The sequence below is a fragment of the Neovison vison genome, chromosome 1 (assembly GCF_020171115.1).
Source record: "Neovison vison isolate M4711 chromosome 1, ASM_NN_V1, whole genome shotgun sequence".
Classification (NCBI taxonomy): Eukaryota; Metazoa; Chordata; class Mammalia; order Carnivora; family Mustelidae; genus Neogale; species Neogale vison.
Window position 1 is genome coordinate 210,281,029 of NC_058091.1, and position 16,519 is coordinate 210,297,547.

A 16,519-nucleotide genomic window follows, 5' to 3' on the forward strand; every position below is an offset into this window, starting at 1 on the left:
TGCACACACACACACACACACACACACTGTAAAATGTGTACCTGGTAGCCCTTCAGGCTTTGTGTAGCAATCCAGGTAATTTTCCTGTAGGGAAAAAAAAAAAAAGGAGTCTTTTGCTAGATGAGTAAACTCAATTAACTATGAAGCGAAGGAACTAGTGTGAACTGTACGAGCTGGCATTTCCTTCCCTGTGCCCCCCTCTAACCTGGGGGGTCACAACTTCCCGTGACTGTGATCACAAACTATCCAGATGAACAGAACCCTCAGATGAGAACCAAGACGCTGGCTTGTTTTTCAGGGGGACTTTTATAGGGAAGTCAACAAAAGCAGGGCTGTCACCACAAGAGCAGAAGCACAAAGCACCTTGGTGAAGACCCCACAGCTCGGGGACACGGTCTTTCCCAAAATATTTGCAGGCTGTGTATGGAGTCACTCTCCACGTACATCATCTAGTCATTTATTTCACTCTTTAAAGAGTTAAAAGAGGGTGCCTGGGTGGCTCAGTGGGTTAAGCTGCTGCCTTTGGCTCAGGTCATGATCCCAGGGTCCTGGGATCGAGTCCCGCGTCGGGCTCTCTGCTCAACAGGGAGCCTGCTTCCCTCTCTCTCTCTCTCTGCCTGCCTCTCCATCTACTGTGATCTCTCTCTGTCAAATAAATAAATAAAATCTTTAAAAAAAAAAAAATAGGGACACCTGGGTGGCTCAGTGGGTTAAAGCCTCTGCTTTGGGCTCAGGTCATGATCTCAGGGTCCTGGGATTGAGTCCCACATCAGGCTCTCTGCTCTGCAGGGAGCCTGCTTCCTCCTCTCTCTCTCTGCCTGCCTCTCTGCCTACCTGTGATCTCTGTCTGTCAAATAAATAAATTAAAAAAACTAAAAAAAAAAAAAAAAAGAGTTAAAAGAGACGTTTACTTAGAAAGCACATGGAATATTTGTCGACTGCATATGTTAAGCAAATCAACAGCTCATGAAACTACTTCGAGAGTGAGCGCTATCTCTTCTGTCACTCCTTTCTTTCCTCAGCCGCCTCTGTGGAGCACACCCCCTTCTGAAGTCCGTGGACATGTTTAAGTTCCGGGGACCGTCTACTGTTGGAGATCGGCTTGTTTTCAATGCCATTGTCAACAATACATTTCAGACCTGGTAAAGTCCATCTAATGTTCTTAGGTGGCTGTGAACGACTTGCACAGGAATAATTTTTTATTTTTCTTTCTATCTGGAGGTGAGTGTAGGGACTCCTGCAAACTAACCATGTTCCTTCTAATTGTTTTTGAAACTTCACTCAGTTGTCAACATCTATACACACTCATTTTCACCCTCTTTGCTGCTTGGAGCCTCTTTGTACTTGATAAATTGTGATGGGTTTGTTTTTGTCTCTTAATAAGGGTGACTCCCAGCCGGCCCAGTGTGGTCTTAGTATGTCCCTGTCATTATTAACTCTTCATTTCACTCTCGAAAGAGTCCCAGTGACTTCATAGTCAGCTGACTCATAATGGACCTGTTACTTATCACCAAGAAGTCCAAACCACTTCCCAGTTATTCTTATTATTCTTGATACACAAGGAAAATATTTAATTTGGTATTCTTTCTTTTAACGTGTGGAAAAGAGTATCTGTGTTTCCTATCCAGTTTTAGTGTCTGATGCTTTTTAATGTAGAATAGTTGTTTCTAGGGGAGAAAACGTGACTGTGGTCCAGTTAACTCCCCACCACATCGCTTTACCAAAATATATTCATGAATGTGTTTCAAGTCCTAACCGGCCTTTTTCCCCCTTGATGGTGGGAAAGTAAAGCAGAAATGCTACCAGGGGCTACAACATCAGATCCGTCGTCCTGATGAAGAGGATTTTAACAGTTGCATAGATTTGCGATGGAGGAGAGAGAAAGCCCAAGGCCAGTCATTCTTTTTCTCACTTGGAAGACAGTAGTGGTGGCCGCCTCTGGCAGAGGCGGCCTGGCTCTCTCCCGTTCTCCGCCCACTGCCCTGTGTCGCCCTCTGCAGTGTGGAAGTGGGAGTGCGTGTGGAAGCCTTTGACTGTCAGGAGTGGTCTGAGGGCCAAGGCCGGCACATCAACAGTGCTTTTCTCATTTACAATGCTGTCGATGATAAGGAAGAACTGGTCACATTTCCCAGAATCAAACCCATGTCAGAGGTCAGTTATTAGCACGTGAGTTTCAGTAATCAGATCCCCTCCTGGGGTGGGGAAGTGGTGGGTACAGAGCTCCACCCAGAATCCCCTCACACCAGTAACGCCTTTCAACGCTATTCCTCTTTGGATATATATATATTTTTTCTACATCACAAAGTAAAATGGACTTTTTCTTTTCTTTCTTCTTCTTTTTCTTCCCCAAGTCGCTCTGATCATTTGTTGGAATGACAGAGGCCCCGGAGACCTCACCTCTGCTCAGCCGCGGGCTGCTGTGGGCAGTGTATCATCTTCTGGGTGGTACTTCTGACCGTTTTCTCCCGCCGCTTTACATCCGATTCTCTCTGCTGCCCCACGCCCAGTGGAACTCTATCTTCCCCCTTGGTGCCAACTCTCACCTTTTCTACAAACTCTGCAGTGAGACATAGGTGTCATTTTGGGAACAGAAATTAAAACAACCACCGCTTTAAAAAAGGAGAGAACAGGGCTGTCAAGATTGTGTTTTTACCCGCGCCCCTGCCCTTTGTGGGTGATGAGGACGGTTCACACAGAGACTGTGTGTGTCCCAGCTAGCCCTTTCAACGGAGTTAGGAGAGAGACACTTAAGGACTACAGCACTAAAATATTAGAAATTTATTGATTTTCCTTTGTCTTTTATAAAAGGAAGATTTTAGACGGTATCGTGGAGCTATTGCACGCAAGAGAATTCGCCTTGGCAGGTAAGGATGTGGATGTAAGGATTTTATGCTATCATCTCTTATCTAACAAATTATATAACAAAAGGCTCTTCTGTGTTCCCACATAATGTCAAATGAGAAGGTCTGATGTTTCCTGGCTGGAGGCTAACTGTGATGGAAATTGTTCTTCCTGATTGTTCCACTACTAAAAGCAGCTTTTTTTTTTTTTTAAAGATTTATTTATTTATTTATTTGACAGAGAGAGATCGCAAGTAGGCAGAGAGGCAGGCAGAGAGAGAGAGGAGGAAGCAGGCTCCCTGCTGAGCAGAGAGCCCGATGCAGGACTCGATCCCAGGACCCTGAGATCATGACCTGAGCCGAAGGCAGCGGCTCAACCCACTAAACTGCCAATACCGGCCCAAGAAAGTGTCATGGTTACTGTTGTGTGCTGCATGCATGGAAGAAAACTTATTTATTTATTTTTTATTTTTATTTTTTTTAAAAGATTTTATTTATTTGACAGAGATCACAAGTAGGCAGAGGCGGCGGGGGGGGCGGGGAAGCAGGCTCCCTGCTGAGCAGAGAGCCCAATGCGGAGCTTGATCCCAGGACCCCGAGATCATGACCTGAGCTGAAGGCAGAGGCTTAACCCACTGAGCTACCCAGGCGCCCCAGAAAACTTATTTATTATTAAACAATATTATTATAACATGTTACTTAACATTTTCATTTTTTTTTCCAGAAAATATGTTATTTCCCACAAAGAAGTGGTGTCACTTTGTGTACACTGGGACATAAACAACCAGGTAACGGTGTTATTATTGGGAGCTCTTTGTGTAAGAATCAAGTCATTATAAAATGGAAGATGGCATCATTATAAAAATGACAGATCCCATGTTTAACTGATTCAGGTTGTGCCTGCATAGGTTAGAGGAAAAGGAGCATTATATCAACCAGTCCTTTCAAAACGAAACAAAACCAATCAGTAAGCAGTTTCCAAAGCACAGACCCCGAAGGCTCTGTCATGGGATGCATTCAGGTAGCATGACCCTGGGATCTGACTTCTCAGTGATTTGTGCTGAATGACATGCCTTCCAGCTTACATTTTTATGATACAACAACAAAGTATTGGGCATTTTAAAATTTTTTTAATCGTTTTTTAAAAAAATATTTTATTTATTTATTTGACAGACAGAGATCACAAGTAGGCAGAGAGGCAGGCAGAGAGAGAGGGGAAGGAAAGCAGGCTCCCGGCTGAGCAGAGAGCCCAATGCGGGGCTCGATCCCAGGACCCCGAGATCATGACCTGAGCCGAAGGCAGAAGCTTAACTCACAGAGCCACCCAGGTGCCCCATTCGGCATTTTTAAAGTTTTTGACCATAAAATAGAGAGGTAAATACAAATTTACTGATTACATTGTTGAGTCCATAATCAAAGGAGCAAGACTAATACAAAGCGAAGGTCAAGCAAAGCTTTATATTGCGCCAAGCATTGAGAATCAAACGGACCGGCCAGGGCCGTCTCTTCAAAGAGGCAACTTCTCTCTCTGCCTTACAGACTAGCTTTTAAGGGCAAAGGCCATGTGGTTGGGCCTGGCCATGCACAGGTGACCAATGAGATTGTAACACAGAGAAAGCTGCACAGTCATGCTAGGTCACACATAAGTGACCAACTGAATCACAATTTACACTATAGTAGATATTTGAACTAGCCTATCACCTTGGTCAGAATTTGTGCCCAAAAGGCACCCAAAGGGCGGGGCCCATACTTCTTAGTCTCTAGGGAGACAGTATGGGCCCCCACTGATTGGATACCTCCACCTGGCCTGACCCACCCTTGTATTTGGGCTTTGTTACCTGGGACTGGTTTCCCAGACTTGCTTTTAAGTAAGTTCCCCGGGGAGGGTGGGGGGCGGCGCAGGGTCAGTTTAAGTTTTACTGCATAAACAACAAAGTCATTGTTTAACCCGATGGAATCGCTCTGGCTAAACAGGCCCTTACAACATGTTGATTCCAAGTCATATTGAAAAGTAATGTTGTCTTTCCTGCGGACACCCATTGATGTGATGGACACTAATTTGCAAAGCATGCAGGCCTCGTGTTATTTTGTCTGAATTCTGAATGAAGAGCTGGGAGACAGAAATTATGTTCCCTATAGCTTAGTTCTAAGCTCAGCATTACCACTTTGGCTGTAACATTTCCTATTTTCAAAGAAGAAGCATATTTGATCACCTGATGCCTGGGTGGCTCAGTCGGTTAAGCGTCAGCCTTTGGCTCAGGTCATGATCCCAGGGTCCTGGGATCAAGTCCTGCATCGGACTCCTTGCTCAGCAGGGAAGTCTGCTCCTCCCTCTGCCTGCTGCTCCCCCTGCTTGTACTATCTCTCTCTGACAAATAAATAAATAAAATAAAATAAAATGAAACTCTTTGATCCCATATCTGTGGGTTGAACTCTCAGCTTTTACAATATTTGTATTTTAGGGAACCCTGAGTAATGCCAATGTGGAGGCTCTCAAGAGTCTGGCAGCCCGAAGTGGTTGGGAGGTTACCAGTGTGGTGGAAAAGGTAGGAGGCATCCGGGTATGCGCACAGCCTGCTGTCCCTCACAAATGAGAGTGGGCATGGTGCTGGTGTTTCTGCTGCTCCTGCTGCTGCTTCTAAGAAGGCAAAAAACTTTCCTGAGAGACTTTTTCTAAAAGCCAAATACCTTTCCAGCTCTGTCTCTAGTCCTCCATGCTGGTGGACTTGGGGTCCTTTGGTGCGCCCCACACATTCCTACCTCTGATCCTAGTTCTCCTACTCCACTTCTCTCTCCTTCTCCTCGCCATCAGCCCCCATCCTAACTGGTCTTTCAGCCCCAGGACAAAATGCTTCTGCATGAAGCCTCTTCTGTCACCCCTGACTGCAGAACTCCCCTGGTAGGAACACTCTTAGCACTTAACTTCTTCAGAGTGAATGTGTCCATTAATTACGCACCGTCTTGTGGCATTGCGTCCACGGCTATGCTGAACTGATGTCGAGGTCTTACATAGTAATTTAACGTTTTACTCATGGTCTTTCCCCCTACCTAGATGATGAGTTTTATAATAAAGAAGCCTCGTCTTGACTTCTTAGCACTTTTTTACATTGCTTTACGGATCATCAAACCTAAATGCACACGTATTATTTCGGTTCTGATTTTATCGAATTTCAGAGGTATGTTAGGAGACCGTGGCAGGTGGTGCCCACACTAACTAGACTGTAAGGTCACCAGCATAGATCGTCCCAGATCGCAGTAGCCCCAGATCACACCTGGGAGGGGCTCAGTCATGCCAGCTCTCTATGCTCACATCCAGTGTGTACTGGTTTTTTCAGTGAAGCAACAGCCTCTACAATGGGGTGACCATAGGTCCTAATTTCCTGGGACAGTCCTGGTTGTCCCATCTTAATTAGTGATTGGTCCATCATCATCAGTTGTCTTAATCATGATTACTAATAAAGCCTCCATGCCCCAGTCTGGACAATAAATGACATGGTCACTTACCTTAAAATTGAAGCAAACTCAGATAACGACTTCACTGATTCTTTTCAACTCTGACCTCTTGCCATTGTTTTGTTCTGGGTTGTTGGCTTTTATTATGTCTTTGTCTTCACTTCTGAGTCCTTTCAAGATCTCCCTTTACCCTCTTTGGATCCACTTCTGTTTCCATGCATGCCTAATTCACTGATGCAAAAACATAGGCTTCGTGTTATAAAATGCTCTTTTTCTCTTTATCCCACATAAAAGATGCTTCAAGACTTTGTTTTCTTTTACTAGTATGAAATCTGCTTCTTGCTTCTAAGAATTCTGATCTTTTTGCTGGCTTCTAAGCAGCATTGGAAAGGGCAAACATGCATCTGGAATGAAGGAAGACAGCATGTTTTGTAAAGCCATATAATATATAAAAACTTCAGTTCTTTGGGAGTTTGGGGCCAAAATAAACCTAAACAACAACAACAAAAAATGCTGCATTTGTCAGTGTCTAAGAAGAGCCATCAATATTCTTAATTTTTGGACAGATACTTATTAGGAGGTATAATATAATTAAAGCAACATTCTTATATCATTTCTGTTGAATTTGAAGCCCTCCAGTTCTTCAGATTATATTTATGATAAAACTTGGATTTTTTCCAGTTCTAGGCTATCCTCTTCTCTCACTTTTTTAAAACTTTTACATTGTTTTGATTTTAAAATACAGCTCTCTTTCTTCTGTCATCTTTTCATTGAATAATTCTTATGCTGTCTGTTGTGAATCATACTTATTCCAGGTTTTAAAATCCACACTTTTTGTTGGGCAATCTCTCAGGTCCCCTCCCTCCTGTGGAACTTTGTACTATCACTTTGCTATCGCTCAATACATCTTGCTTTGCTGCCCACCAAAAAAAAGAAAAGAAAAAAAAATCTATACTTGTTGTTGATACAAATTAGTTAAGTGTCAAAAGTCTATGATTTCTGGCATTTGTAATTAAATTGGGTAATACTTATTCTTGTAATTCATATTTCTATGTACAGTGATGGAATTAATAGTAATAATGCAAGGGACAAAAGTAATACAGGGAGCACCCTCACCCTAAAGGAGCTTGTAGACTATTTTGGCAACATCACACATACCCACGTAACAGCAGAAAAATGATTTTCAGGTAGCTTATGAACAAGTGAGCATTTGTAGTATTTAAATCATTAAGATCAGCTCTTAGGCAGCCCAAAGTAAAGCAAGATAGATATTTAGAGAGAATTTTGGAGAGGGGCTGATTCTTTCCTCCTTGCAGATAGCTTATGTAGATGCTGGAGGGTGGAAGGGGCTGTCCGGGAAGTGAGCAGCTTCAGCCAAATCCTCAGGGTAGGAATCAGCATGGGTAGGAGACTGGCTTGACAGAGTGAAGATGATGAAAGACAGAATGGCAAGGACTGCTTGAAAACTCCACGGAACAAAACCCAGCACAGGAAACAGACCAGAGGACACTATTCTCACTGAAGCTGGGCAAAAGCTGGTCCCAGAGCCCCAGCTGTCCAGTTCTTTTCCCCTGAGCCCTTGGGGTCATTCCCCAGGCACCTCCTAGGAAGGTTAGTCTCCCCTCCCCACCCTCTGTATAAAATGATTTTGTCCTCCTTCCCATAATATTGTCGCAATAACAACAGAGAGTGTAAAACAGATAGTATAAAAAGTATCTAAGATTAGATCCTTTTCTGTTCAGCTGTTTAGAGAAAATATCCAAATCCATTAAACAGAATCTTATTAGAATGAAAAAACAGTATCATTATGAATTGTTAGAAATTGCAAGCTTACTCATTTTAAGCTTCATTTCATAGAATAAAATTCGCCAGACACCAAGTGATAAAAATGTTTGAGTTGGTTACAAATGGAATTTAACCTGTGTTCTTCTGAGCGTGAAAGAGAACATGTTCTCTTGAAGAGTTGGTCTTGGAGAATTTTTTTTCACTCAGCGGAAGTTGGCTTTTCTAAAATACTAGGGTTTAAATAGATCAACACCGACGTCCACCTTCCTTGTCAGCTTTGTCCACATCGGTGCTGCTGATTCTCACGGCACAGCGATGAGGAGGACTTTCTGCTACGTTCACCTTATGAGGGAAGGATTGCGATCCGGTTCACTCGTCCAATGACGTCCTTGGTGCTGGATAGGTTTAGTGAGCTCTGTGAGGACAGAGGTTAATGGTGGCTGCTCAGTTTGGGGTTCACAGGAAGCAGGAAACGTTGTGTCTACAACCCGGGGAGCAGCTTCCCGGGACAGTGCTGTGACAGTTTCCTCGGGCTGCTGTAACAGTACCACAAACCAAGTGGCTTAAACCACAGAGAGGTATTATCTGTAGTCACGGAAGCTGGATGTCTGAGATCAAGGTATTGGTAGGCTTGATTCTTCTTTTTTTTTTTTAATTTATTTATCAGAGAGAAAGAGGGGGAGAGAGCAAGCACAGGCAGACAGAATGGCAGGCAGAGTCAGAGGGAGGAGCAGGTTCCCCGCCGAGCAAGGAGCCCGATGTGGGACTCCATCCCAGGACGCTGGGATCACATGACCTGAGCCGAAGGCAGCTGCTTAACCAACTGAGCCACCCAGGCGTCCCTGGCTTGATTCTTCTTGAAGTGGGAAAGGCTGTGCTAGGCCTCTCCTCTCGCTCCTGCTGCTTTGCAGGCAATCTCTGGCGGACCTTGGCTTGTCAATGTGTCACCTGATTTCTGCCTTCATCTTCATATGGGGTCCTCCCGGTGTGCACGTCTGCCTCCAGATTTCCTTTTCGTCAGAATATTAGTCGTTATTGGATTGGGGCCCACCCTCCTACACTTTAACCTCATCTTAACTAATCACACCTGCAGTGACCCTCTTTCCAAATAAGGTCACATTCTAAAGTACACAGAGACCTGAAACATAGGAATTTGAGGAGACCCACTTCGGCCCTTAGTGAATGCTCAGCCCTAGATTCCATCCCTCTCTACCCTGACTCCATTAGTGTAGATCATGGCTGCCCCAAGGCCTAAATTGGACAGAAGGTAAGGAATTCAGCCAGACCACCTGCCCTTACCTCCTCTAAGACTACAGAGCCCCAGACTTAGGGCTACATGGCCTCGAAGTTCTGAGAAGACAACTTCCTTCAGGATTTACACCAGGGAGCCTCCTTTGACTCCTACTGTACAGGGAGTAAAGGTAGGCATGGCTGTGCTGGGGGTGAGAATCTGCCACCAGCTGAGCCCCATTCATGGCTTTCTGTTTGATACATGTCCACAGCCCAGGACATGTCCTCCTTTGTGTGCTTAGTTTAAAAGACAGTCTTGGCACAGAGGTCAATTGGGAAGGTAGAATGGTGTCAAAAGATAGCCACTCCTTTTCTTTCTAGGCTGCCTTTAGTCAATTTCTTATTTCTTCATTCTCCTCTTGAAGATGTTTATGTTTAAATAAAGGTTTTCTCCCTCACAGCCTGACTTGTCCATCTGCTTGATTCCTGCAGTGAAGTCTTAACCCTCTGTTTGTTTGTCTTCTCACAGCTTGTTGCCATGGGGATGATTATAAGATGGCACATTTCAACACGAACTTCAAAGCACCCTCAAAGAGATGGAGGAAATGGGCAGGATAGAAATGTGTTCCTAGCTGAGCACGTATCTCTGATTATTAGCAAAAGTGCAATAGCAGGAGAGTTTGGAGTAATAGGGGATATGTTACTGTTTATGTCAAATGGCTCCCAAGACAGGCGTCCTCTTATCTTAGGAATAACAACATTAGAAACCCAGGAACTGGCCTCTCAGGAGGATGGGCCCTTGTGATTCGCAAATGAAAGAACGCTTTGTGCTGAAGTAGCATGGTGCTTCAGCAACCCTTTTGGAAGGTTGAGTTGGTTCTGGAGGCGGTGGGTGGCTTGCTTCCTAGGTCCCCTTGGCATGCTTGACATCCTAGGAAAGTGTCTGAGGTCCTGGAGGGAGGTGAAGCACTGACTTGCCTATCAGCCTAAAGCTGTTTCTGTGGTGTTGCTGGGTGGAGGCAGGGAAACATCGCAAAGAGATAAAAAGAGAAAGCCTTACATTTTTTTATTTTTCAAAAGAAATCTTATTGCACAATAATTAAATAACCCAAGTCCCGTATTATTTAGAGGACGCAGAGGATAACGTCCTGGTCCAAGTTCTAGACACCCAAGCGTTTGAAGTAACATTGCCAGTGTCTGGCTTCATTAGTTATTCAGGTGTCAAAATGCCTTAGATGGTTCAATCAGCGTATGACTCTGTGTGGTTTTTAAAGTCGAAATATCCATTTTTCTCTTGTAATTTGTTTTTTTGCTTGTTATTATCTTTTAGATAAAAATATATACCCTGGAAGAGCATGACATTTTATCTGTTTGGGTTGAAAAGCACGTGGAAAGACCAGCACATGTGGCTTATCATCTCCTGTCTGACTTTACCAAGAGACCTATGTGGGATCCCCATTATGTGTAAGAATTATTTAAAATATTTTCTTCAATGACATCATGTAAAGGGCAGCCTCCATATTGCAATCCATCTTCATTGCCCAACATAGGACCCATTGTTTGTAAGTTAAAGAGTATATTTTAAAACTTGCACTGCACTGAAAACTGCATCCCATGCTACTGAGAAAAAAACAAAAATTATTTTAGTCATTTATTTATCATTTCCATCAAGTTGACATGCTTTACCCACATCTGGTGTCATCCTACCGACAACGCCACGCTTGGTATTATTTCCACTTAACAAGAGAGAGGTTCTGGGGCTTGCCAAGATTGCTTTCCTAAGCAACTGAACCCGAATTGGAACCCAGATCCATCAGGCTCTGAATTGCACACCCTTGTACTTTAATATCCAGTTTTGTTGCTCTCGAGGAAGTGTTTGTCAAAATTGTCCTTCCCTACCTCCCTCTTTTGGTATTTCATGAGGGGTTCCTCCTTCTGTCTGTGAAGCAGCGTTCCCTGGTGAGAAGCTGAGGGGCAGCTGGATGATACTGAAGTCAGAGGCATTCTTTCCTGCTTTTCCTGTCTGATCAGGGCCCGCTCCTATCAGCCTACACCTCTTCCTGCTGTTACTTCCTGACTCCTGCAACCCAATCCAGCCTCCGCCATTCTCACCTCTTTCCTGGAGTACACAGGCTGTGCACCTTGCCACCTGCACCGGCTGGGTCTGACTGCACTCAAGCCATGCCCCTTCCTCCTCCGAGGAGTCCCAGCTCCGGGGCCATGGCACCAGTGAGATACCCTCACTGGGCGTCTTGCTGAGAGGGGGGGATCGGTGAGATGGGCTTCCTGTTATATCAAGCATTACCATTTACTTCCTAATCTTGATGAGATAGAGGCTCATCTTTAAAATGGCTAAACTTGGGGGCCCAGGTGGCTCAGTCGTTTGAGTGTCAGCCTTTGAGGTTCGGGTCGTGATCTTGGAGTCCCAGGATGGAGTCCCCCATCAGGCTGGCTCCCTGTTCGGTGGGAAGTCTGCTTCTCCCTCTGACTCTCTTCCCTCTCGTCTCTCGCTCTCTCTCTCTCAGATAATAAAATCTTTAAAAAAAATAAAATGGCTAAACTTGATTATGATTGATACCCTGCATTAGACAATTTTTAAAAAGATTTTATTTATTTATTTGACAGACAGAGATCACAAGTAGTCACAGAGGCAGGCAGAGAGAGAGGAAGGGAAGCAGGCTTCCCGCTGAGCGGAGAGCCCGATGCGGGGCTGGATCCCAGGACTCTGGGATCATGACCTGAGCTGAAGACAGAGGCTTTAACCTACTGAGCCACCCAGATGCCCCTGGGTTTTATTTAATCCTCACCACAACCCCATCGTTACTATGTATATTTTACAAATGAAAACAAAAATAAAGTGACTTGCCTAACATAACGTAGATAGGAAGTGTACATTTGGGACTCAAAGACAGGTTGTTTGACTCTGAACTTGGTGCTCTTTCCAGGATACCATATTCCTTTATCTAACAAGTCCTTCTTTGCTGACTGTCCACGTAATTAGTCACTCTTCAGATGTTATTATCATTCACAAATAATTTTGTGGAAAACAACTATAAATGCCTTTCTCCAAAGTGTGGAGGGCAGTGACCTTAGAATCACACGGCCAGCATTCTCTCCATCACATGCATAATTATTCCTGCAGACCAAACAGCTTTCTAAAGACAGACTTTTTGAGAAATAATGCCGGCTTTGGCAGGATGGTTATGTGAACAGAAGAGTGAATGTAGGCCTCAGTAACATAGTTCTGCAAACAAACAGAAGAAGTGAATGCCTTATTCATAGCAGGTGGGAAAGTGTAGCCTTTCTTTCACTGTTGTATTTATACAGGTCCTGTGAAGTCATAGACTGGGTGAGCGAAGCTGATCAGATATATCATATCACTTGTCCTGTAGTGAATGGTGACAAGCCCAAAGACTTGGTAGTGCTTGTATCACGAAGAAAGCCTCTCGAAGATGGGTGAGTATGAGCAACGCAAGTGCTATAGTGATGTTTTGTAGAAGAGAGTAGAATGAAAAAGTTGATACGAAAATAAGGAAGGCAATATTGGCATTTCTGGTCTTGAATGAGGTTCATCTGAATTTCTTCTAGATGGACCTTTAGTTATTTTTAAAAGTCATTTATTAAATGCCACCTGTGTGCAAAGCACTGTGCACAATTCCTGAAGAAGTTCCTTTTCCTTTTGCCTTTTTCCTTTTCCTATGCACACGTCACATTGATAGTTAGCAAATCTTTAGAATATTCCATTATCAGTAAAAATGCAGTGACTGCCAAATAAAACATCAGGAGCGGTTTAGAATTTACAAAGGCTCAATTATGCTAGACATTTAAAAGGCCTGGCTGCCAGCTAAGGCTGTTCACTCGAGTGCTTGTTCCTGACTTCTCTGTGGGCATTGGACTTCTCTGGGCATGGTGTCTATGTTCTAGGAAGTGTCCTAAGAAGTCACAGAAATAAGCAGTAGAAGCTTCTCAGACATTTAAGGGCTACACTTGGAACTGGCCGGCATAATTTCCAATGTTAAAGCTGGCCTGTGGAAATATATCACACACATGTGTGCATAGGAACACACATGGATGTTCATTGTAATATCACTGTATTTATTTATTTGACAAAAGGTAGAGAAATAAACTGAAGGTCCGTCTTATAAATTAGGGTAGAGCCATACTGCAGAGTACTATGCCATCATTAAAAAGGTTGAAGCAGCTATAGAGGCACTGATTCAGAAATATTTCCAAAGATTTACTGGTAGGCAAAAAACCAGATTATAGGCCGATATTTATAAGATGCATTTTTGAAAAAATCTGTACATGCATTTGCTAATGTCAGTGTTATATATTTATAAAAAGTTGTGAACACAGCAAAATGTTAACATTTGTTAAGGGTGGTCCTTACAACCCATTAGGGTGTAACAAAACATGCTTAGAACTTGACTCCAGCCTTGTGGAGTTATGCAAAGTATAACTAATTCTTCAGCAGACAACACCTATGGCCCTTATTACCCTTCCCTACACTTGAAGGTAGCCTTAGAGAAGGTATGTGTGGAGCCCTCATCTAGGAGAGGGGTCTCCATAGTTGCACTTCTACTTATATAAATAAGTGGAATTCACTGCAGGAATTTGTTTTCGAACAACTATCCTTCATTTCTCACAATAACTTAGAGAATGTCCTTTCATTTTTCAGTGACAGTTACATGGTAGCAGTGAAATCCGTTATTCTACCAACGGTCCCACCTTCTCCACAGTACATGAGAAGTGAAATCATCTGTGCGGGATTTCTCATCCATGCGATCGACAGCAGTTCCTGTACCGTAAGTTTGATGAAACATCTGCACCTTAATTTGCTCCTACAGATACAGAGAAATCTTTTACCCACATTTCCTAGTTAAGTGTAATTCTGTAATGTGCGTCCGCATCAGGAGAATCCTGAGGTCATCCTTTTAGTTCCATTCCAGAACATCCCCAGAAGGTCAGGACCATAGCCTCCCCTATACCAACTGGATTCAGATCCCTGCTTGACTCCCTTTCTGGGAGTGCCTGGGTGACTCTGTGGGTTAAGCATCTGCCTTCTGCTCAGGTCATGATCCCAGGGCCCTAGGATGGAGTCCCGCATCAGGCTCCTTATTCAGCAGAGACTGCTTTTCCTTCTCCATCTGCCTGCCACTCCCACTGCTTGTGCACTATCTAATAGATAAAACCTTAAAAAAAAAACCAAAACCCAAAACTTTTTTGGAAAAGTCTCAGTCAATAAACAATTAAAATAATGTATTTTCTTTTTGAGACAGGTGTCATACTTCAACCAGATTTCTGCTAGTATCTCTCCTTACTTTGCTGGAAATCTTGGTGGCTGGTCAAAATCCATCGAAGAAACAGCAGCCTCTTGTATACAATTCTTAGAGAATGCTACTGAGGATGGATTGATAAACATATTTTAAACGGTAAACTTTCAATTACCTGTAGTTTTATTTCCCACCTTTAATTCCAAGTACACTTAGCCCTGACAACTGGCAAGATTTGGGGCCACAAAATTATTTAATTTTGGCTTAAGCAAAAGGCAGTAAGAGGTTAAAAAATAAAATTGTCTCAGGTCAAATATCAGTGATTTGGATTGTATTATTAGAAGAGTTTTAACACTGTTTTAGATCATCTGTGGCTTTCCTCCCTTCTGGGGACACGGGCAGTGGAAATGGCCCATATGCAATTTTGTGTGGACCATATAATGGTGCAAATACGGTTTAAAATGATCATAAGCACTTTTACATTACAGAGATGAAACATGTGTTCTGTTTAAAATTTTATAAAATTTTTAAAATCAAAAATGGTAAGTTGGCTAGTTGATTAATAGTGTGGGACTATTCTATATACGGCAGATATCTGTACGTCACAAGCATCTGACAAGATGTATTACATGTTTTAGAGCTTTAAATTAGGAAGACATTAAAACATAATGGAATTCAATCCATTTCAGTAATAGGAGCTACTTTACTAGTGTCATTTCACATATATTCAAGGTGGCTGACCAATTTAGTATCTATTGCTATATATACACACAAAAAGTACCTGCAAAATGTGATATCACAGAGAAAGAGGGTATTAACGGAGCTTTTCTTTCATAACCATTATACTAGCACTTTATACCCCAGACTTCAAGATTCATTATTCTACTCTGTGATTTGTCTTAACTCCTAGGACAAACCAGCACATGTCAAGTTGGCCTCCTCTACAGGACAGCATTTAAGAGTTGAAGGACTTCTTCATGAGAGTTTAGAGCATTAAGAAGTTAGGTACATCCTGCCATCCGTAGGTCAAATGCTCTACCTCTGCTTCCCCTGCCGACCCCTCCCCCAGCCCATCTACTCCCTGAACCTAGGTCTGGTGGTTATTTTTATTCTGTGTCAGCAGGCTTTCATTCACACGAACTTTGGACTGTGCTCCAATTTTATGAATTAACATTGATATACAGTAAGAAGAGTGCATATGCAGGTTTAAATGACTATAAAGATAAGAAGTAGATTTTTGAGAATATTTTTGGATTTTAAAAAAGGTAAAAAAATTAGCAATAAAGGGGTTACGTTACACTAAAATTTTGTATGGTAAAATTTCAAACCTCTCCTGTAACTGAGATGCTTCTAACTTCTGCCTTTCGGAGGTCTTTGAATTTATATTTTTTTTTGGAAAACTACTGCAATAATGACTTGAAGTGTTGGTCAAACATCCAAGGAGGAAATGAAATCAGGGATATTAGGGCAGATGGATTTAGGACTCAGCCTTGGAAAAGTGAAAGATAAGCTTATAAGAGGTGGCATTTCCAGAGGATTGATGGAAGAATGCTAATGACGAAGTCCTAGGGGATGCAACAGAAAATATTTTTTTAAAGATTTAATTAATTTATTTGACACACAGAGAGAGATAGTGAGAAAGCACAAGCCGGGATCGTGGCAGGCAGGCAGGGAGAGGGAGAGGGGGAAGCAGGCTCCCTGCTGAGCAAAGAGCCCTATGTGGGGCTTGATCCCAGGACCCTGAGATTATGACCTGAGCCGAAGGTAGACACTTAACCGACTGAGCCACCCAGGCGCCCCTCAACAGAATATTTTTAAAATGTAATAAAATATTTCGTATATTATTTTTCTGATATGCTGATATGTCGAATACGTATTTTCCCTTCAAGTCTCCTCTCCCTCCTAAAGCTGCATTAGAATGCATGTGACCTTGTTTGT

At 43.0% G+C, this 16,519-nt stretch overlaps 1 protein-coding gene and 1 long non-coding RNA gene across 2 annotated transcripts in view; one reads left to right on the top strand and one right to left on the bottom strand.

Annotated features, from left to right (window-relative positions):
• ACOT12 (acyl-CoA thioesterase 12) overlaps positions 1–14,916 on the top strand; it is a 47,900-nt gene extending 32,984 nt beyond the window's left edge. The window contains exons 7-15 of the mRNA XM_044266189.1: positions 1,023–1,142; positions 2,001–2,151; positions 2,809–2,864; positions 3,565–3,628; positions 5,303–5,386; positions 10,639–10,772; positions 12,636–12,764; positions 13,987–14,113; positions 14,588–14,916. Coding sequence (XP_044122124.1) covers positions 1,023–1,142; positions 2,001–2,151; positions 2,809–2,864; positions 3,565–3,628; positions 5,303–5,386; positions 10,639–10,772; positions 12,636–12,764; positions 13,987–14,113; positions 14,588–14,737 — 1,015 coding nt within the window. The 3' untranslated portion in view covers positions 14,738–14,916. The remainder of the gene's footprint in view (positions 1–1,022; positions 1,143–2,000; positions 2,152–2,808; positions 2,865–3,564; positions 3,629–5,302; positions 5,387–10,638; positions 10,773–12,635; positions 12,765–13,986; positions 14,114–14,587) is intronic.
• LOC122918050 lies at positions 5,399–8,159 on the bottom strand. The gene is made up of 3 exons (XR_006386546.1): positions 8,128–8,159; positions 6,345–6,524; positions 5,399–5,478 (listed from the first exon to the last, which is right to left on the bottom strand). It is a non-coding gene; the product is annotated as an uncharacterized LOC122918050 (long non-coding RNA).
• Positions 14,917–16,519: the final 1,603 nt, after the last annotated feature.